The sequence below is a fragment of the Cydia pomonella genome, chromosome 5, assembly GCF_033807575.1.
Source record: "Cydia pomonella isolate Wapato2018A chromosome 5, ilCydPomo1, whole genome shotgun sequence".
NCBI classification, from domain to species: domain Eukaryota; kingdom Metazoa; phylum Arthropoda; class Insecta; order Lepidoptera; family Tortricidae; genus Cydia; species Cydia pomonella.
Genome location: NC_084707.1, coordinates 20,934,997 through 20,958,260, shown reverse-complemented (window position 1 = coordinate 20,958,260; position 23,264 = coordinate 20,934,997). Strand labels below are relative to the sequence as shown.

General features: G+C 36.4%; 1 protein-coding gene across 1 annotated transcript; it reads right to left on the bottom strand.

Moving 5' to 3' along the window:
• Positions 1-1,259: 1,259 nt before the first annotated feature.
• Positions 1,260-22,449, bottom strand: LOC133518071 (protein-glucosylgalactosylhydroxylysine glucosidase). Its single transcript, XM_061851642.1, has 14 exons — positions 22,131-22,449; positions 13,417-13,748; positions 11,200-11,505; positions 10,754-10,854; positions 10,008-10,143; positions 9,171-9,318; positions 7,963-8,110; positions 7,625-7,715; positions 7,244-7,331; positions 6,859-7,056; positions 4,035-4,203; positions 3,442-3,613; positions 3,045-3,185; positions 1,260-1,927 (listed from the first exon to the last, which is right to left on the bottom strand). The coding sequence occupies exons 1-14, from the start codon at positions 22,304-22,306 to the stop codon at positions 1,827-1,829; spliced, it is 2,307 nt and encodes a 768-aa protein (XP_061707626.1). The 5' UTR covers positions 22,307-22,449; the 3' UTR covers positions 1,260-1,826.
• Between the last annotated feature and the right edge of the window lie 815 nt (positions 22,450-23,264).

The following is a 23,264-nucleotide window of genomic DNA, read 5'->3' as shown; positions in this document are numbered from 1 at the left end:
GTAATACAAACAAATGTTCCTATCTCGTAAATTAAAATGTGCTACAAGAAGCATCAACATTGTTTGATAATGACTTACCTGTCGCCTGAATGATTTCGTCCAATATTCGCTTCTTTTCTAGTAATCTCTCATTTTCGTCGTGTCGAACTTGATTATAGTTACTGATTATCGTAAATAATATGCTCCTCACACTGCTTCTAATCGGTTTAGCCATTATAATACGATATAAACTTCCGTAACGAAGGAACTAACATGAGAATCTAGGTTATGTGTAAACTCGTTTGACAATATTTCTGACACTTTTGACAGCTAAAATTATTGCCATATATAGAATTCTCTAAAAACGCTTGTGCAGCGACTCGCTGGTCAAACTCTACCTATACGGAGACTATAAAAATCCGTATCTGCAAAAAAAATGTTAGGAGAATAAGAGCTCTGACAATGGGGAATGTTCTGAAGAACTTTTTGAATTGGTGCCACCGTCGCGTTTTTATCACCGCACCTCCCGCCAAAGAAACAAAGTTTATCCTCACTTTCTCGACACGTGGTAAACCAAGAACAAGCGGGCATCTCGCTCGTTTTTGCCCAGAACGTGCAAGTTGTGCAATGAGCTACCTTCTGAGGTGTTTCCCTTGCACTATGACATGGGGTTCTTCAAGAAGCAGGTATTTAGGGTTCTCAAAGGTTGGCAACGCATAAGTGGCTCCTCCGATGTTGCTTATGTCCATGGGCGGCGATGACTGCTTCCCATCAGGCGGCTCGTCTGCTAGTTTGCAGCCTATTACATAAAAAAAGAGCGTTTACGGATGAATTCTAAAACTTTACCCGCTTAACTACTTCTCATGCTGACTGTAGGTAATTTGTGTTTGTATAGTTGATGTAATATAGAAGTAATAGTATTTGGCTTAAATGTTTATAGTTAGTGTCATCCACGATGACGCGTAGATTTGTCAAATCTAATCTTTAATATTATGACAATACGGGACAAGACACGCGTCATCGTGAATGACACGATCATATCGTCTAAGTACTCATTAAATGGTGCTATGTGTTTATACATTATTATAATTGCACTGTTTGTAATTTCAATATACTTAATTGATCATTAGTGATACAACGGTGATAGACATTAATGATATAATGATGTTGTTATATATGTTAATTATTCTAATCTCGCACGAGTTTGTGTACTATGAGATTGTAAATATTTTTTGATAAAATGTACACTCGAATTAAAAAATATTTTCACAATCGAAATAAAACAAACATTTTATTTGATGTTTTTTATTATTTTGTATCTGTTCCATGTTTTGTTACATTTTGGTATTTGGGCACCACGTAATTGGTCTTTTACATATCAAATGATAAGAGAAATTCCAAAAAAAATCTAGCGATACCGGTAAAGACTTTTCGAAAATGTCACAAGCAATAGATGTATCTACAATTTTTTTTTTTCGAAAATTTACTATCACAAACAAAGAAATATTAATCTTAAGTAATATTGGTGTTTTCTGCTTTTTTTACCTTTCATAACCGCTGGTATGTGATTTCATATAACGTGTTCATGTTCAAGCCAATGATCATTGGTATACTTGGGGCTTTATCCACCTACTATACGCATTTTCTCTTACGGTCCGATTCAAACTAAAAATAAATAAATATCGATATGATATGTCAGTGTCAAGTGACCTTTCTACAAACAATAACGTCACTTTTGACTGACATATCCGATCCATATCGTACCTAGACTTAATATGACGTATCTGAAAGTTCGAATCGGGTCGTTATTTTGCTCCTTATACTAAATTCTGATAACTTAATGTAGTCTATGGTCTCAAGTGGCTTCTACCGATGACGTCAGCCGGCAGCTTGCAGTCCTTCCAGGGCACGGAGCGGATCGTGAACGGACCGTCTCCCATTAAGGTTACTGAAAAAGTAACAGGGGTGTTCATTAGTTATTGACATACACCGCACTCGTGGGGGCATTTTGTTTTTATTGTTTTTAAGGGATAACAAACAACTAAACAAATACAATCGACAAATGGTGTTACATTATAAGTGTTGTTTTTATGTACAGCCAAACAACGTTATCCACAAGTTACTTATACACATAAAGTTGTAGAAGGTAGAACAGATATACAATTTTACTATGCTTATAATAGTTTAAATGTATCTCTGGCCAAACACGGCAATTACAAATTAAATTAGTATACATTAATCTATATTAAACAATCTATATAAGGCTTTTCTATATTTAGCGGTGGGCAGGTGGAATATATCTATCGAAGTAAAGTTTTGATTGTAGGAAGCAAGGAGCCGTCGAAGCGGATCACGAAAGCCGGCGTTAGTGCGGCAAGGGCTCTCGGCAAATAATCTGTACGCACGCGTCTCACGACGGTTTGCGTTTCTAGGAACCACATATTTTGCGGGCATATAAGTAAGGTTTACAAATAAAACAATAACTTTGAGAGTTGTCAAATCAAGGTATTTGTACTTAGTATTTGTAACCTGGTATTTAATCACAATGACGCACGATAGAGATTTTTACACATTATGTAGACGATTCAAGATTAATTTAGATGTTAGGATATTATGATGATGATAACGGTTAAAATATTTACTAGGTAAGCTACAAATATTATGTAAAACTCTGTGTAGGTACATGTAATTGGTACAGTAATGGTAAAATTATTTTTTCTGTAAATAGGGTGACCAGATCTAATTTACGGTTTTACGGGGAAACGGCATTGAAAATACGCGATTCGAGATTAAAATACAGAAAAAGCCATTTTTTTTTACACAATATCAACATTATTTTGTTTTATTACTAAAATTTGACATAAGTAATCAATTTAATAACAATAACCAATGCAATTGCAAATTTCTTAATTAAAAAAACAGTATTAAATCGGATCGCGCAATGTTCATCAGATTATCTGCGGCTCTAATTGCTTAAGTTATCACTTAAACGAACGATATTGTAATACCTACATAAGAAGGCGGCTATATCGGTCGGGTTACCTAGTTTACGCTACGTTACTTACAGGTCATTTTCGCAGCTAATGTGATGTTGTTCTTTCCATCATCATACTTCAGTGGCCAGTTGTCATCGACGGAGGCGATGAACAACGTCGTCAGCGTCTCTTGAATGTCTATGGTTAGGTTGGCGCCGAGGTACTTAAGACCTGGAAGAACGACATTTTAGACATTTTTTTATGTGATAGTCAGCAAACGAGTGACGGGATGTGGTCACCGTCGCCAATGAACATAAGTAACATCGAAGGAACCACTTAAGCGTTGCCGACCCTTGTGAACCCTGAATACCCACTTCTTGAAGTTCATAATGTACGCACGTAGGTTTGTGTGTGTAGGTGTGTTTGTGGCAGATGTGTAACATCATCAATCGAATGGGTGTAGATAAATACCTAATTAAAACCTTACCTCTTATCCTAAGTCTTGTAGTATCAGGTGGCAATTGGGGCTTGTCGATGACCAGCCTGTCGAGGTGTATGCTCACGCCGCCGTACCCAAACGCGATTGCTTGCAGAAACCCGCCCATGCCGGTGAAGAAATTTGTTGCGCCGATATTGGGGCGCCGGTTCTCGCTCCACACCTGATGATACGAAAAGAGGTTTGCTCATATCATCGGCGAAGAAAGACATTCCTGTTTTCTCTTGCCCATTTTTGTCTCAATTCGAAGAATTTTCCACCGCTACGAATTGCGATAGAACTCTGTTAATACTTGAAGTTGGAAGTGAATGATTTATAAGAAATTTATTATTTAAGCGCCCTTGTCTTTGAAGATTTTGCCTGTAGCCAACTGTAGCTCACTCGCATAGACCTCGTAAAGTTTCGTTGAAAAATGTATCCCAACCGCTTCAACTCAGTGCCAGTTAAACACTTTCTCATTTTATAAGGCTCTCTCGCATACCTAATCTTCACAGCTTTTGTTGACTTTCATTAGCTTCGTGCTTCGTATGGATCATGAGTAGTTTCATCTCGCCGCATAGGTGGCTTAATACAACATGACGTACCTTGAAAGGCTCCCTCACGTAATCTTCATAGCTCTTGTTGAACATAGTCGCAGCTTTCCCTACGTCCCCTTGTCGCAGAAGCCCTATTGCGTGCATGCCCCACGTCATTGCTGGTCCGCTCTCGCGCGTTACCGATTCGTAGTATGAGAGGTCGTTTGCTCGTGTTGTTCTGGAAGATAATTTAATGAGTTTTAATCCGGCCACTATGACGTCAAATGAAAATATGAGGATTTATTTAATATTTGATGTTGGGTCAAATCTTGCAAGCTTTAGCTGAAACTTCACAATCTTCACATACATAATATGTAAGTAGGGTGACAAGGACAATGCAATATTATAGTACCATTGAGCTGATCTGATAATGGACACATGAGGTGGCCATAGGAACTCTGTAATAAAAATCTTCTGTTATTACGACTGTGCTGAAACTATACCTATCCACCCAACTAGCAAAAGAGTCTCAGGTTGCGCACTTTATAAGACTGATGAGCTTATAGAGCTCTTATTATTGTTTTGGAACATATCATCACTCTTATATTAGTCTTAGACAAGCTAGTACCGGCTTTAGTAAGGTCAGTCTTATTACCTAGTCTTATATATGTATATAAGAGCATTTTATAATACTATTATAAACCTCTTGCTCTTACAAGAACATTTACGAAGTCTCATTGAACTTGAGAGTGCCTGGTCTTATATCCCCTTTCTCTAAGTTCATTTGATTTTATATTAGACTTTATAAATGCTATTGTAAGAATGTAAGACTAATATCAACATAGTATAATACTATTATAAGCCTCTTGGTCCTACAATAACATTTACGAAGTCTTATTGAACTTGAGAGTGCCTGGTCTTATATCCCCTTTCTCTAAGTTCATTTGATTTTATATTAGACTTTATATATGCTATTGTAAGAATGTAAGACTAATATCAACATAGTATAATACTATTATAAGCCTCTTGGTCCTACAATAACATTTACGAAGTCTCATTGAACTTGAGAGTACCTAGTCTTATATCCCCATTCTCTAAGTTCATTTGATTTTATATTATACTTTCTAAATGCTATTGTAAGAATGTAAGACTAATATCAACATAGCATAAGAACACTGTAAGTACGTACTTTTCTGATCTTATTTAAAGCTATAAACAAGCATAATAAGATCAACAGCAGCACTTTAGTAAGATATTAGAGTGATATAGGATAAAGATACTTATATCACAAAAGACAAGATCAATATAAGATCGTTTGATCTTAAATCGATTTTGGGAACACTTGTAAGTATGATATTTAATTAATTTTTTTTGTAATTTAAAGTAAGAGTGTAATTTTAAATAGGTATGGATTACGACAACTGGAAAAAACGTTCGAGAAGTGATGGTTATCGGCGGAAAATTCAGAAGTACAAAAAAATCATAAGTAAATCAAATACACATACAGCTCCTGCCAAGACAAGGTAGTGTTGGTGAAAATATTAGTGAGGGTTCTGTAGGTTCTGCTTGCATGAAAGATGTAGAGGTTGAGGACAAAGTTTCAGTATGTGAAATTAATGATTTTAGTGAAAAAGAATCTTCGACCGATGACGAAACAGATTATGAGAAAGATTTTGCCTTAAAAAGTGAATTACAAAAATGGGCGTTAAAATTTAATATCCCTCATGCAGCAGTAAATGGATTGCTAATTATTTTAAACAGAAGACTAAATAATGTTCTACCAAAGGACGCAAGGACACTGCTTAACACAAACAAAGAGATTGTGCAAATTAATGAGTTGTCTCCTGGAATGTATTGGCATAGTAGCTTAATAACAAGACTTGTATATTGTGTTTCTTCCCAAGGCCATGTTAAATGTTTTAACATGCGGAAGTCTTTCTTCATCAAGTAATGGTCTATATCCATAAATACAACCATTTTGCATCACCAATCTTGTCACTTAAATAAAAAAAAACATTTAGTTTATTAGTATGTGTCAAGTGATCTAGTAAGGATAAACAAATGTATTTAGGGTTTTAGTAAGTAAACCGAGGAACCCTAATTAATTCAACATGGCCATATCATTTGTATTCTGAATGCAGAATTTAGTGTAAATAATCTTATAATAGTCTAATAGTGCGCTTTAAAAATACACCTACAGCTATGGCTGACTATCAGTACAAATAAAGAAATAAAATAATTATAAACGGATACAAATACCATATTTGATCAGGCGCATGAAGTTTGAAGTGGAAAACAGGGTCTACTTTACAGTAAATAATATTTTCCCACGTGATTACATACCGTAAAACATAAACACACACGATGATAACGAGCACGTTATTATATTTAAACATAATTCATAAACAGATAAATACTTACACTAACATATTTATGTCACGCTGCTGCATTTAATTTCACTCGTACACTTATACTTCCCAAATAGAATGTTTCAACTCTCTGTGTGATCTTACAAAAAATCTAAATAAGCTTATTAAGGCTCATAAGATTCTAACGTTGGACCAATATAAGCCTATGTAGGCTTACAAGATACTTACGTAAAAGCGATATTAGCCTAAGGTAGCTTAAATAAGTTTTGGAAAGATTACTGTAAATGCAAGCAGCATTCAATTAGACTGATATTAGAACGATATCAAAATAAATACGCTTATAATTTGTGCCCAAATCCGGGCTTATACGATGCTATAAGATCAATATAAGAGCGAAAAAATTGTAGTCTTGAGACTATTCTAAGCGTGTTTTTGCTAGTTGGGTTGTTATCTTGCGAGTCCGAGGTTAATAGGACTATTCGAAAATTATTTATTAACTGGAGCTATCAAACGAATTGTTATACCTGTTCATTGGATATTGTAGCGGGAAACCCAGCAGCACAGCGTCTGCCTGTTTAATACTTTGCCCTCTTCTATAGCCCTCGTATTGTGGATGGTAGTCATGGTCTGGATCGTAAGGCAGAGCCAGGCTCCAAGCGATGTCTGCCCACTTTTCTGCGTGGTCTGTGATGAAGTAAGACTTGCAGAGACAAGAAACATATCTGGAAAGAGTGAGGTGAAGTTTAGTCTTATCGATTTTACAAAATCATGTACTTAGTAGTATCACATTCGGAGCTTTATAGCAACTGCAATGGAAGCAAAAGGCGATTGAAATCTAAAACGGCTCCAAGAAAATGATAGTTGTGATATTTTGTCAGTTTTACCCTATTATAAGTATTAAGTACTTACTGAGCTAAATAAAGTGAGTAACCAGCAACGACGTTAGTGAACACTGAGTTTCTAACGTCAGCGTGGTCTTCATCTGGACCCATAACATCTGTAAAATGATTTTAAGAATTAATTAACGGCCTTGGTACGTTAAGCGCTGGTGCTAGCGGTAAGAGCGTGCGAGTCATTAGAGGTTTTCGGAAGTTATGTATCATTTGATATTTACCAGTCGCTTATCGGTATCCCTCTGGGTTGGAAGATCAGATGGCAGTCGCTTTCATAAAAACAAGTGCCTACGCAAATTTTAATCCCAAGAATTCCCAGGCTCCCATGGCAATGCGAGGAAGAAGAATCAACGACCTTATGAAGAACATCAATTAGAAGGACTATAGGTACTCTCACTTGAAATATCGAAGAGCCCTGTGGTAAAGTTGATCACAGCCCGGGATGCCCAAAAGTCGGCGATGCGAGTCACGATATCGCATCCACCATGCTGAAAAATGAAAAATATTTTCTTCTCAGCATCTTTGTCGTCAGTGAAACTCACGGCTATTTTGCTTTTGTCTAATTTCTTGAGTATTTAAAAGGTCTTTAAATACCAAGCCAAAGACAACCGTGATATGGTATATTTCCTAAAGATCTTCTATTGGATGTGTTTTGTATGATTAAATCTAAAGCCTAAATCTTGCTCAGAAGCCCCAGAACACAACAGACGATAATTTAATAAAATCAAGACACACCTTCAACCAATGCTCGTCCCGTGTGACGGCGAGATACTGTCGCGCTGCAAAAGCGATGCACCCCGAGACGTGCTGCTCAAACTCTGCCACTGCGGGGCAGCATGGCTGCGTCACTTCACTGCCCGTGTACGCACTCTCCCACGGGAATCTGGACAAATGATCAGTGTTTTCATTAATCATGATCAGATCGGTTTTTTTTGGCTATTGAATCATCATCAGATCAGTTAGGTAGGTATGAGTATAACTCTTGAACATGATGTTGGCCAGAATGTAGTTATAGTTATGGGCATCGTGTTGCAATTATGATATGATATACCCAAATGGTATTGAAAAAACACAAATGGGTATAGTCGAAGACATATTATTTGCACCGATCAATGTTATCGCGAATGTTTAAAATAGGGTAATAAAATAAAACAATTAGCATCCGGGTTACTTGAGCTATACAATCTTGATCACAGTTACTTTCCTACATTTTCATTTGTAAATTTTCCTAGTATTCCATTTTTCAAATTCATAGACTATTATTTTTTTACATAAAAGTTTTATGTTAAGAAACATTACATTCAAATTAAATACAAATTGTGTCAAGAAAGATTAATTTACAGAAATACAAAATATAATAACTCGATATTTCCATTATATGGATGGGACCTGCGGCAAAGCACTTCACACCTCTTTCGTAAAGATAATATTTTCTGACCAATCGGTGCAAATTATATTTCGTTAACTATGAAATTGCAGATGCATTCAACTGCACCATAACACTTTTCGTTACATTTACTTTAAAAGTTTTTTTGACGATTTCGCATCCAGGCACGATGGTAAAAAGATTATCGCCTTTATGGCTGTTCTGAAACTAGTAAATCGCTGAAATACTCTCGTCTTAAGCATTTTTGCAGCCTATTAGAAGAAGACATTAAGCTGAACACATTCACATATATCTAAGGACAGGGCCTTACGGGCATTAAGAATGGTGCTAGTTCAGCAGTATCATTCACGAATTCGAGCCAATCGTGCAGTCTAAGGCAACTAGTTATGACCAATCGCGAGCGTGATGCGAACTCATAAACCAATATGGCGTTGTGGCGTTAGACTGCACGATTGGCTTGAATTCGTGTGCGTGACACCGCTGCACTGGCCCCATTCATATTGCCCGTAAGGCCCGTCCTTAGATATATGTCAATGGCTGAACAGATATTAGGTACCTGTAACCCTTGTGGCCAGTTTCTTGGGCGAGGCGCTCGGCCACGGGAGCCGTGTCTAGCCGGTACTGCAGCAGTAAGTTTGCATATCGAGGGTACAGGAGGAGGATGGTTGGGAACATCCACGTTTCCGTGTCCCAGAAGTTGTGGCCTGCAAATTATACCATGAAATAAATTTTCAGAGTTGCTATTAGATACATATTTATACAAACAGGTTTGGGATAGGTTATTTCCTGCTGATATGATAAGGGTCTTTGCCTTTTTCATTACTTATTGAGCTATTTGTTGTGTTTTCCCCAGGTTTCCGTAATGATTTCAAACATTTATCCTCGTAACACCCTCCGTACAATATTTTCCTATTTTTCGAGTCCGTTGTAACTAGACAAACGATCTCGTTGAAATTGATAAAACAAAAGAAATGCTACGTTATTTGGTTTATGAAAGATTCAACTTAGATTGAAACGGAGTGTAATACAGTCAACCAAATTGATTCCTAGGCGACAGAACCTTCTCGCTTTAACTACTAGATACAGTAGATACATGACACTTAATACTCGTAAGCATTATCGTAGAAGATAAACAAATTGATTCATTAAGACATGCTTCTGTAGTGGCCTAGGAACCAAATTGGTTGAATGTACAGTCACCATCAGATATATCGTAGAGGCCAAGGTGCTCACAAATATCTGACACATCTTTATTGTCTTGGCATTAGAGCGCGTGTTCATATATTTTTGAACACCTCAGCCGCTTCGATATATCTGATGGCGAACATTGTACAGCCTTACGAGGTTAACCTCGTAAAGTAACTATACATTTTCAGATTGCAGATAGCATTACCTTCGTAGTCTTCAAATGTGCCGCCTCGAGCAAGGCCAGTGGGGCTGAGACCGAAATACCGATCCTGGGGGTGGCTGGTGGACTCGGAAGGCAGTGCGCTCAGGAAATAATACCAAATGCCGCTTACTATCTTCGACTGAAAAGTGGGAAAAGTAAACAAGTCAGTATTATATTTGAAATGTACAGGTACAAAACGTAAAAAAAAAAGTTTGGTTGTAAACAAACGTAGCCAAAATTGCAAAAGCGGAACCCTTATAGTTTCGTCATGTCCGTCTGTCTATTGGTATGTCACAGCCATGTTACTCGTTTTTTTAATCAAAATACAAAAAAGCCTTCCTAAAGTGCGAAGCGTATCCTGCAGTCTAAGCCCTGGGAGCTCGCTGGCCCCCACACCCCGGCGCCGGCTCACAGGCCTCACAGCCCTAAAACAGTTAGGCCCTCAGCAAGCCGCGTAGAAAGAGAACAATGCGAGCACGAACAAGTCCGCACACGAGGCGTCTTCATCGCTATGAAGACGCTTCGTGTCGCTACGCTTAGCGAAAGTCGTATTGACGATGAATCTAGTGTAAAAAACAAAGCGTAAACTAATTAGATTTTACTTTTAAGACCATTACGCTTACGCGATGATGCGTGCGCTGAACTCTACTCATCGCGTACTCGTAACGTTTTTGCGATACGCTTACGCTCCATGTGCTGAGGGCCTTACTTACCGTTCATTCGCAATCGCACATCGCAACGCAACTTACCAACTGCAAGTTGCCTTCGATGTCCATGCTCGCTTGCGCGTACAACGCGTGCCACGCATCCACGTGCCTCTGGTACAGCACCTTCGTGTCTTCCTGTAATACTATGCAGACTTTACTATTTGAGTCTTATATCATGTCTCCAAGACATTTGTCATGTCTAAAGGTCTTGCCAAACTAATAGATTGTTCAAAACAATTTATGTAAAACCAAAGAACTTGAAGGGTTCAACTATTAGAAGTTAAAATTTGTCCTTTTTTGAAGTTATATAATATCTATCAACTTGTTTTGTATATACATATAACACCTACATGGAACTATAGGTAAATACCTATAGGCCTTTAATGATATTTAAGAATTCTTCTTAGCATATCCAAAACGAGCATTGTTATTTGCAAGTCTGAACACTCAAAACCTGATAAAAACAAAAGGAAACCATTTACACCAACCTTTAAGCAGCTCTTCTCTAGCGACAGTCCTGTTTTTATCCACAGTCATCGCAAATGTAAACACCTTGGAACCGTGCTGAGGCACGACCAAATGATCCGGTACTGACGTCCAATACACGCACACATTCACAGGCAAAGGCTGATAGTCCAGGTCCTCTGATTCCTTAGTCTTCCCGCAGCTAGACTTGATTGTTCGTCCGTGGAATACCTCGGGAACTGGTGATTCGAAATTGATGTCGTCACTGGTTTCAGAGCCTGGCATTAGTTTCACGGCAATCCATATGTCGCGATGAGTGAGGTTTGGATCTGAAACAAGCGCCTGGTGAAATAATATAGCATGCGTCTTTTTGGTATCATTATTAGTCTATACTGAGAAGGCGTTCCATTAGTCGGCGCGTGATTATTGATTCTTTAGACGTCAAGAGCGCCTTAAATCATAACGCACACAGGCGGATTTTCCTAAATTTCTGGCCAAAACTAATGGATTGAATTAAAAGTTAGAAACGCTTTAGGAATCAAATAAAAACATATTTAATTAAACTACAGCTTTATTTAAGGTCAATTCACTGTTTCTATATTTATTTTATTAGTTTTTTTCTTACATGTCCAGTAAATACTTAAGTTCTCTTGGATAATCATTTACTTTTGAATCCTTCTTGTAATGTTTTCGTGAAATATCTGTTATGTAAGGATCAGATGATACAAGAAGGTTATTAAACACATCCTCTACATTTTGGATCCGACTAAATTTTCTCGAATAACTTTCTCTGTACATTTTTATGTCTTTATTTCTGGATTCTTGAGCTCTTCTGAAAGTAACCCCAAAGGCACTATACAATTTTTCATTATTTCATGGCCATGAAATAAGATTTTATGTACAGTTGTTGGTAGGGGGTACCATGGATAATGTTTGATAAAGACAACAGCTGTCTTGCAGCAATAAATTTTAAATTTATTTGGATTAACTAGAAACGTACTTGTAAGTGCCAAAAGGATTATAAGAAAGCGATATATAATATTTTTGTTTGTGCCAGTAATTTCACCTGAATCTTCGAAACAATGAAAAAATTGTTTGTAGTCGAATACGAACTTAGGTAATAATTGTTTTGAGTCATTTGTGAGACCATCCTCAACACCTAAGAAACTTGCTACTTGGTTAAAAAGATTGTTAAGTTTTTCATTATTATCTTTCGAATTGCACGTTCTATAATATTCAAGCAATTGTCGACGACTTATAATGATATTCTCAGAAGATGAACCTAAAAACAAAGAAAAAATAAACAAAAACTGTTTTAGTGATTTTTACTTCCAACTGATAATTGTCTAATAAAAAACAGATTAGCACGTATTAGCAACCTAAACTATCAAAATAGTTTAGCTAATATGTTTGTCTTTACTATAATATTCATTCAGTAGTCAGATTCTATTGAATATTGAACTTTATACACTAATATAAGTAACCAACAGGTAAAAATTCGATTGTAAATTAACTTTTTTTTTCCTGTGTATAAACAAACTGAAAAGTATGAACATTCATGTTAAATATATAGTTACATACCTCCAGCTTCACAATCCATTATATAAATCACACCAAACAACTTCAAAACAATAGAATATGTCATATAAATACACTTAGTTTTAACAAGTAATTAACCTTTGGTCAGAAGTCGATACTTCGTTAATGTGGGTAGTTATGAAAACGTTCGTTTAAATTGTTATGAGGGTTGTCATTCAATCTTAGGAACGATACAGATACAAAAAATAAAGTCACGTGACTATTATCGTTGATTTGGTACATTGGACTTTTGGCCAGAAATTTAGGAAAATCCGCCTGTGTGTAACGCTAAGAACTATGGAAGGTAGAGGTAAGGAATGCAATCTCCATAGGCAGAACTGATGCAAAAGTGTCCAGTTGTCAGCTATAAATAATAGTTCCAAATCTCTCCAGAGTAGCGCTAGAGTAGCTAAGAACCTAGGCGTTATTGACGGAGTGAAGTGCGCTGTTTATGAATTGTTTTTTTTTTTCAAGTATTCCAGGTATTATAGATTCCATTGCTTACCTTCCATACTAAGAACTCTTAGGTATAAGTAATTATGGCATACATTGCTCATGCTGATAAATAATGCAAACTACGTGGGCATGTTACAGCCGACGCAATGTATATTTGCACCTTTAGAATTGCTGAACTGAACTTGATGAAAATTGTTGTCACTTACCGGCATACGTCTTCGACGTAACTTCTATCTGATTAACAATGGCTCTAGTATAGAACCTATGCGCGAATATCCTCTGCGTTACCACGGACCGGTCCCTATCGACTCTCACAGTAAACACACCATCTCTTGTATTCAAACTATACACAGGGGCGAATGGTCGGTGAGTCAGCGTCGAGTTGAGTCGCACGTTCGCCCAAGCGGGGATCCGGGCTCTGTGGCTCTCGCCTTTGCGGCCATTGTAGAGGCCGTTGAGGTAGACGGTGTCGGAGAATATGTTGGTGGCTATGTGCCCGTTGCCTATGGAAGGCATGAAGCGATCTTCGGATGGCAGGCTGTGAAATGAACGTGATTTTGCTATGAACTGCACATCGATAACTTACTAGAGAATACTACTTGGACTAAGACAAGAGAAATCGATTGTAGGTTTGGAAATTTCATCTATAGGTAACTCAAGATAAAAAGATTCATTGGCTCTGTCTACGCGTAAAAATTGTTGCGTAGATACCTCACATTATCGTGTATAGTCGCCATCGCCATCAGATATAGCGGAGCGGCCGAGGTGCTCAAAAATATCTGAACACGCTCTCTAGCGCTTTAACAATAGAGGCGTGTTCAGATTGGGAGTGGCCAAGGTGCTCACAAATATCTGAACACGCCTCTATTAATTGAAAAATTTATAAAGATATTTAATTGTACAGTCCGCATCAATAGTAGACATTATGTGCTAAAGGTAATAGCTACAGCTAGCTGTGTGCTAGGTCTACATAGGAATTACTATGTTAAATAATTTCGAATACCAACTGTTGACGTATACGACCACTATAGTTTCATATAATATTTTTTGTAAAACTATTGGGTCATACATTTTATTGTATGCTTCACTTGTTCGCATCTTTCCTGTAAACATCACAAAATAAAGAGTATAAAAGCTAAGCGGGATACAATTTTTCACAAAAGTGATATACTTATGTATAATAATAAATATTATAGGGACATTCTTAGACAAATTGACTTAGTTGCACGGTAAGCCAAGAAGACTTGTGTTGTTGCACGGTAAGCCAAGGGCATTTATTTGTGTGATGAGCACAGATATTTGTTCCTGAGTCATGGATGTTTTCTATATTGAAGTATTTGTATATTATGAGTACCCATAATATACAAATACTTCAATATATAGAAAACATCCATGACACAGGAACAAAAATATCTGTGCTCATCACACAAGTAAATGCCCTTACCGGGATTCGAACCCAGGACCATCGGCTTCATACGCAGGGTCACTACTCACTAGGCCAGACCGGTCCTCAATGTATTTGGGTCGTTAATAACAGAAGAGACCTTATTCTCAAATATGTTTGAAGTTGTAGGGTACAAGATCTTTTTGGCGCATTTAGCCGCTGCAGTATTTTATGTATTTTAGTCATATCTATTAAATGAAAAAAGTTAGTTATAAAAGTTAGGAACGGAAATCAGGTTTCATACAAATTTTTAAATGCTCCTACTTCTTATTATATTGAAAAAAAAAACGAAAATATCAAACGGGCATGCTTAAAAGCTATGATTAAAACACATCAAATTGTGTAAAAATATTTTCAATAATCTTAATATCCAGAAAGGAAAATGAGGACTACGTTTGTATGGAAAGGCGGTTTCAGGGCGGTCGTCCCCTTTCATCTTAACTGTTATTGTACAGTAACCTACAATAATATCTTATCTTATGGCTCTACAAATAAGATCGAGATATTTTTGCGGCCTTTGTTGTGTATGATATGTATTATTGCAATTGACTGTACACGTTAATTCTACCTATTAAAACTATTCTCAGAAGAGATATAACTTTAAATAAAATGTAATACTATACGATTACGTGCAAATGTGCATAGCTTATCTACTGTGCAAATCAAATACAGTTATTAGACCCAAGTTTCTGCGAAAGCTACAATTTAGTAGAAAACCGGAACGGTATGGGTGTTTGCTACTATTATATTTACAGGCGCCGCAAATAAACATAAGTTTATTTAAAACTGCAATTCTCAGTAAATGTGTGTAAAATTAAGCAATTTAAATAGGACGAGATTGTAGAAAAGCTTTTGCCTGTAAACATTTATTATATTTTTATTAATATTCCTACACTTTTAGGTTAAACCATGGTTCCATTTTTATCGCTTGTCACTATACCAGTCACTTTCGCACTTACATGCTTGTTAGAACGTGACAGGCATGGTGACAGCGATAAAAATACTGCCGTGCCATCACTGCAGTGGCACCGTGGTTCCATTTTTATCGCTTGTCACTATGCCCGTCATTTTCGCACTTACATACTTGTTAGAACGTGACAAGCATGGTGACAAACGATAAACAGCCGACCATCATAGCCCTACTGAACATGCAATACACACAACTGTCAAGTTATCATCATATAATATGACATACTATTCTTTCGATAATGTTTGGCAATTCTGTCTTAAAAACAATAGATGACGGGACGTCCCCAATAACCCTGATAGTGTGTCGATATCAAGTTAGGTATCACTTTGTCGGTGAATAAACAGTTACACGCGGGAAAATATTATGATTATAAATTATCCTTATACTTAGTTCTTGTTTATTTTCGAATCGAAATATATTTCAAATCGAATTATCATGTACGGCTCAATTAATAGAATTAGATACTTATAAAAAAGATAATTTGAAATAGAAGTGGATTGTCAAAGACTGTAGCCACACTAAATCCATCTTTCGACATTTGATTAAAACACTTAGAACGCCATCATGGCGCCATCGCTCGAAACGATGCCGCCATGCCTTTTATTTGGCCTATGCTCTTTTACATAGCGTTACTTTTTAACAAATTTAACACATATCAGTGAAAGAATAAGAATCAAAGTCAAATGGTGTTCTAAAAGTTTTAATCTTGAGTCGAAAGATGGCTGTAAATTTACTATGGCTACAAAGTTTAGGTACTTTGAAAATCCACCTCTATTTCAAATTCTGTTTTCTTATAATTATAACCAACGCCTTTCAAACCCAAAAGTTGTCGTTTTGTAAAAACCCACAGATTTTACCTACAACATTAGTTATAGAATCACCCATAACCATATCTCATGACTGAATCTTGAATATCCTTATGTTCTATTTTTTACAGTCGACGTAATCCCCATTCAAATTTTAAATAAAAAAATTAGTGCCTATTGAGCATCTAAATCATGTACGGCTCAATTAATAGAATTAGATACTTATAAAAAAGATAATTTGAAATAGAAGTGGATTGTCAAAGACTGTAGCCACACTAAATCCATCTTTCGACATTTGATTAAAACACTTAGAACGCCATCATGGCGCCATCGCTCGAAACGATGCCGCCATGCCTTTTATTTGGCCTATGCTCTATTACATAGCGTTACTTTTTAACAAATTTAACACATATCAGTGAAAGAATAAGAATCAAAGTCAAATGGTGTTCTAAAAGTTTTAATCTTGAGTCGAAAGATGGCTGTAAATTTACTATGGCTACAAAGTTTAGGTACTTTGAAAATCCACCTCTATTTCAAATTCTGTTTTCTTATAATTATAACCAACGCCTTTCAAACCCAAAAGTTGTCGTTTTGTAAAAACCCACAGATTTTACCTACAACATTAGTTATAGAATCACCCATAACCATATCTCATGACTGAATCTTGAATATCCTTATGTTCTATTTTTTACAGTCGACGTAATCCCCATTCAAATTTTAAATAAAAAAATTAGTGCCTATTGAGCATCTAAATCATGTACGGCTCAATTAATAGAATTAGATACTTATAAAAAAGATAATTTGAAATAGAAGTGGATTGTCAAAGACTGTAGCCACACTAAATCCATCTTTCGACCTTTGATTAAAACACTTAGAACGCCATCATGGCGACATCGCTCGAAACGATTCCGCCATGCCTTTTATTTGGCCTATGCTCTATTACATAGCGTTACTTTTTAACAAATTTAACACATATCAGTGAAAGAATAAGAATCAAAGTCAAATGGTGTTCTAAAAGTTTTAATCTTGAGTCGAAAGATGGCTGTAAATTTACTATGGCTACAAAGTTTAGGTACTTACTTTGAAAATCCACCTCTATTTCAAATTCTGTTTTCTTATAATTATAACCAACGCCTTTCAAACCCAAAAGTTGTCGTTTTGTAAAAACCCACAGATTTTACCTACAACATTAGTTATAGAATCACCCATAACCATATCTCATAACTGAATCTTGAATATCCTTATGTTCTATTTTTTACAGTCGACGTAATCCCCATTAAAATATTAAATAAAAAAGTATGTAGTGCCTATTGAGCATCTAAATCCAAGTTAAGTAAATACTTTAGCCTGTGGATTAAATTAGTCTCCTAAAACGTTTGAATGGAAATTTGGTGACTCGTAATAGCTTCACCTGTATTCGGTGTGTGAGCTAGATTGACTAATCTAAGGTTATAGCGGAAGTCTAATTTAAGCCTTTGATGGCATCCTCCTACGTCATAAAAGTTTTCTGATGGAGATAAATGTGTCTATTACCTTCTATAAACTGAGTAGAACGACTGTTGATGATACCTATATTTAGTCTGGAGATAAATTTACCTATCAAGTCTTACTATAATTCGGTCTGTAGCTTATAAGTTATGCTTTTTGTGAATTCAGTCGCAGAGCCCTTTTGAATGTGTATCTATATAAAATCCGCAATTATCCTCCTTGCTTCGTCTTAAAGATTATAAACAAAATGTAGTTTCGCGTAATGCATGGCCTAATTTGAGGAAACAGAAAGAGATATGGCATTACCATCGCTTGATGCATCAATAATCACTACACCTACGGCTGCACCTGTACACAGGCACACACCTTGACCTTGATTATAGTAAAAGAATCGAATATATGTCGTATTTCAAAACCTGAAAAAAGTTGTCAATTAAAGTGAACATTATAATCGACATTAGCACATTAAAATGGTCCATTGTCTCCTGCCTTGAAATTCTGGATAGGATAACATGCATAAAATTACGTTGTATAATGTATAGAGTAAGTACTAACTATAATTTATAAGTCGTATTTGTACTAACAAAAAAAGCGGCCAAGTGCGAGTCGGACTCGCCCATGAAGGGTTCCGTACCATTTATGATGTATTAAAAAAACTACTTACTAGATCTGGTTCAAACCAATTTTCGTTGGAAGTTTGCATGGTAATGTATATCATATATTTTTTTTAGATTTTTCATTCCGTTACTTTAGAAGTTACAGGGGGGGGGACACACTTTTGTTCACTTTGGAAGTGTCTCTCGCGCAAACTATTCAGTTTAGAAAAAAATGATATTAGAAACCTAAATATCATTTTTGAAGACCTATCCTTAGATACCCCACACGTATGGGTTTGATGAAAAAAATTTTTTTTTAAATTTTTATGACGTATTAAAAAAAAACTACTTACTAGATCTCGTTCGAACCAATTTTCGGTGGAAGTTTGCATGGCAATGTATATCATATATTTTTTTTAGATTTTTCATTCTGTTATTTTAGAAGTTACGGGGGGGGGGACACACTTTTTACCACTTTGGAAGTGTCTCTCGCGCAAACTATTCAGTTTAGAAAAAAATGATATTAGAAACCTCAATATCATTTTTAAAGACCTATCCATAGATATTCCACACGTATGGGTTTGATGAAAAAAGATTTTTTGAGTTTCAGTTCTAAGTATGGGGAACCCCCAAAATTTATTGTTTTTTTTCTATTTTTGTGTAAACATCATAATGCGGTTCATAGAATACATCTACTTACCAAGATTGAACAGTATAGCTTTTATAGTTTCGGAAAAAAGTGGCTGTGACAGAATCGGACAGACAGACGGACATGACGAATCTATAAGGGTTCCGTTTTTTGCCATTTGGCTACGGAACCCTAAAAATGATCTTTGGTACTTGAATAAAATTAACTTGAATTGAAATTGGCTACTTGACAGTTTTTTGTAAATAATGTCAAACGATCTTGATTTTCCTGAGGATCAAATGTCTATATGGGACTCATGGCATTTAAGCAACACGAAGATCAGAAATGAGAGTTAAAGTCTGACGCCCGCACTCTACGATTGAAACGCCTCTAACAAAATGATAATGTGATGTGACGTCACATCATATAAGTCTGTCCTAAATGCATGGAAGATCAAGGAAATTGCCATTTTGACTCTGAAATATTGCGTATGTATAGTTGTCATACAAATTATTTTTCATTAAAATGTATGGAATCGTATGGTACCATTTTTTTTTCTATTTTTGGAAGACAAAAAAAATATTTTTTTAGACTTTGGAGCCTTGTATTTTTTTATAATCTCAATATAATTTTTTGAATTCCACATTTCTATAATGGGTGGCTCATTTTCTAACCATTTAACTAAATTTTGTTACAATATACTGGCAACTAAAGCAAAATACCTGGGAGACCGAGCTTTGCTCGTAAAACATACATGATGTTTATTTTGTGACTTGCAATAATTAACGGGGTGAATATTGTATAGCTCAACTTTTAGTATGGGACCAACCCCAAAATCTCGACAAAAAAAAATTGGCTCTTTCATACATTTTGTCTGTCTGACCTTGACATTTGCTATGGAAGATTACATTTTTTTTCGTGATTTAGGCATTGGTCCCATCCCATCTAGGTATATATTCAGCCCGAAAATTATCGTAGGTGACTAAATAAACATCCTATATAACAACTCAAAAATGCGCGTTCTCCCAGATATATGAGCGGAAAAATGATTGGACCTTTAATACGACACGATCACTTCCTTAACACTATCCTGGAGGGGCGGATAGCACGCAAGGGAGGTAGAGGAAAACTATCCTGGAGGGGCGGATAGCACGCAAGCGAGATAGAGGAAAACTATCCTGGAGGAGCGGATAGCACGCAAGCGAGGTAGAGGAAAACTATCCTGGAGGGCCGCATAGCACGCAAGCGAGGTAGAGGAAAACTATCCTGGAGGGGCGGATAGCACGCAAGCGAGGTAGAGGAAAACTATCCTGGAGGGGCGGATAGCACGTAAGCGAGGTAGAGGAAAACCCAGACGCAGTTACTTAGACCAAGCGAAAGAAAAAGTAGGGGTCGTGTCGTATCAAAAAGTCAAAGAGTTGGCGCAAGATAGGAAAAGCTGGAAGATACTCCACCGACAAGAGAATAACAAAAAAAAATCATGATGATGATAGATCCCCCGAAAATCGCCATATAATAAATTTCATTAAACCATTGGAGCCGTTTCCGATATCCCCGAAATATACATATACATATGATTATATTTATATACAAGAATTGCACGTTTAAAGATAAACGATGTAGATTGTAGATGCCAAAATACAAATTAAACACGAATATCTTTTGACGCGCCGCCAGTAATATCCACACAACAATATTAAGCGAATTCGATGCAAACCCTAAATAGGTATAAAATATGATACGATAAATAAATTCCAGCACGTGACTCACTTTGTCCATCATCATTATATACATTATCTCTGCTCATTTTAATGTGTTGCGGCCATTTTTATTCTAATGTCACATTACTTTAAGTGGACGAAGAGATTCAAATGTTCTTAATTTGATGATATTTCTTATACCAACATTAAAGTAACTTGAAGTTTTAATAAAGATTGGATGCCATTAAAATTAGTAAAGAAAGATAAAATATTCGCCGCTCAAGTTATTTTTTTTAAATATTATGAAACTGTTATTCATTTTTAGTGCATTCATTCGTTAGTTATAACTTATAGAACTGTAAAAAAATGTGTTGTGTAGGTATTTTGACGAGTAAACTTAACGATGGTGCGGGGTGTTAGGGTCGAAAATGCGCATGTAACACCTCAGAAGTTGCAGGCGTCCATAAGCTACGGTAACCGCTTTCCATCAGGCGGGCCGTATGCTTGTTTGCCACCGACGTAGTATTAAAAAATTGTTCAAAGCACTTGGGCCCAGTCAGGTAAGACTATACTATACTTGCCGCAAAACTAATGCCATCTCTTTCACTCTGGGCTGGTCTTAACAAGCGTAAAGGAGATAGAATTATGATCTCAGTTGCCAGTTAGTTTTGCGGCAACCAACCGCTGGTGAATTTGTAATACATAATAACAAGCAAAGGGGGTATCTTTGCAACACTGCTCTGATACGTCTATTTACTAAGAAGGGGGAAGATTTTTTGCGAAAACTCATAAATGGGTTAATCGATCATATTTGTTATAGTTTTCATTTTTAACCGTCGTTTAGCTTTAGGTATTTTCATATTTTTTGAACAATGGGTTTCTTGTGTTAGAGGGGGAGACACATATTTTCCTTCCTAAGCGATTATATCCAAAAATATCTATATAGCCAAAGAAAAGACCATATTCGTTGTGAAAGACCTATACGACGCCACCTTGCACCATAGGAATAAAGCGAATAAAAAAAAACAGCGCCGCTTTGCGCATGGATACCCAAAATATTTATTCTATTTTTAATTTTACCATTTTTTCGGCGCGATTAGTTTATATACCTACATACGTACCCATGCCTCAGCTTGCTAGCACTAATGGCCAGTGAGCTAACCCGCGGGCGGACAGACAGACAGACGGAATGGCGAAACTATAAGGGTTCCTAATTGACAACGGAACCCGGAATAGGTTTTCACTATGAATACTATTTTTTTAAGTATTGTGTACCGAATTAACGTACCTATGAGTAGAAAAAATATACGGGTCATCACTAACATCCTCTGCTTCCTCTGGGCCATTTTCCACCATACTAGAGCCGGCGCCTTTTGTGGTCAATACTACCACCACAACGGCCGCTAAAGCCAAAACGCCCAGCATCGCCGCCACCTGCTTGTTACGCGCCAAAAAGTTCCACATCCAAATGTAAGAACACCACAGATCAGAAAAAAAAAACACTTGTATTAGCGCGGCAGTTTGTTTTTAAATTACTTTTTTAATTTATCAAGTGATGGACCGCGGAGCGCTCTCGTGTGTCAGCGGCCGAGAGCGCAGCGATATTATGCGACCTGTATGACATGACACACTTTGATTCTATTAAAAAGATAACATAGTGTATTTAACAGGGTCGTCACAAACGGAACTGACTTTATCCTGCGGATATTTGTATTCTTCATAAACCGAAAAACCGACCAATCGAATTAAATTGAAAAATAATAAATCTTTCTTAATTTTTTTTTGTGTCATATACAATTGTTTTGGATTTCAAAATAGATTTCGAGCTTTTTTATTTAATTCTTGGTAAGCATGTATATAGAAGCGTATATGTGTACAAGTCTTCCTCGCAGTATAATGATGAATTTATTACCTATTTATTCACAATTACCTACTTCGAGTAGATAAATAGGTACCTTCCAGCTCTTAAAATTTCAATAATCCGGCAGTTCGATGGTCCGGCACGCCCAGTAATCCGGCACTAAACTAAAATATGGTTGCAACTGATCATTCTATGCTCAAATTTACTATTTGCGCTTGCATTATCACTATTGAATATCTTTATAAATAAATAAATTTTACTCCAGATAACAGTAAAATTTTCTTTGAATTTAGTATATTGCTTGGACATACCAAAAAACACATCAATCAAATAATCAGATTTGCTCTAACTTCCAGTTATCCGAATTTTCCAGTAATCCGGCCCGCTTGTGTCAGCATTAGTGCCGGGTTAGTGAGATTGTACCTCAGGTCTACATTCACTTGAAGCTGTAAAAAAATTTATCGTAAAAAAGATGCGGCCGATTTGCCGCAAAAAACGTAAAATTCGACACTCAATGTAATCAAAATTTATAGGGTATTTCCCGTTGACCTAGAACTATAA

What these genes read in the sequence shown, in the direction of transcription:
- LOC133518071 (XM_061851642.1), bottom strand. Translation starts at nt 22,306, where the DNA reads ATGTGGAACTTTTTGGCGCGTAACAAGCAGGTGGCGGCGATGCTGGGC. An exon ending in TACTCACTTTATTTAGCTCA is followed by an intron (nt 7,057 to 7,243) that starts GTAAGTACTTAA and finishes CACTCTTTCCAG; the next exon opens with ATATGTTTCTTGTCTCTGCA. An exon ending in ATTAGCTGCGAAAATGACCT is followed by an intron (nt 1,928 to 3,044) that starts GTAAGTAACGTA and finishes TTACTTTTTCAG; the next exon opens with TAACCTTAATGGGAGACGGT.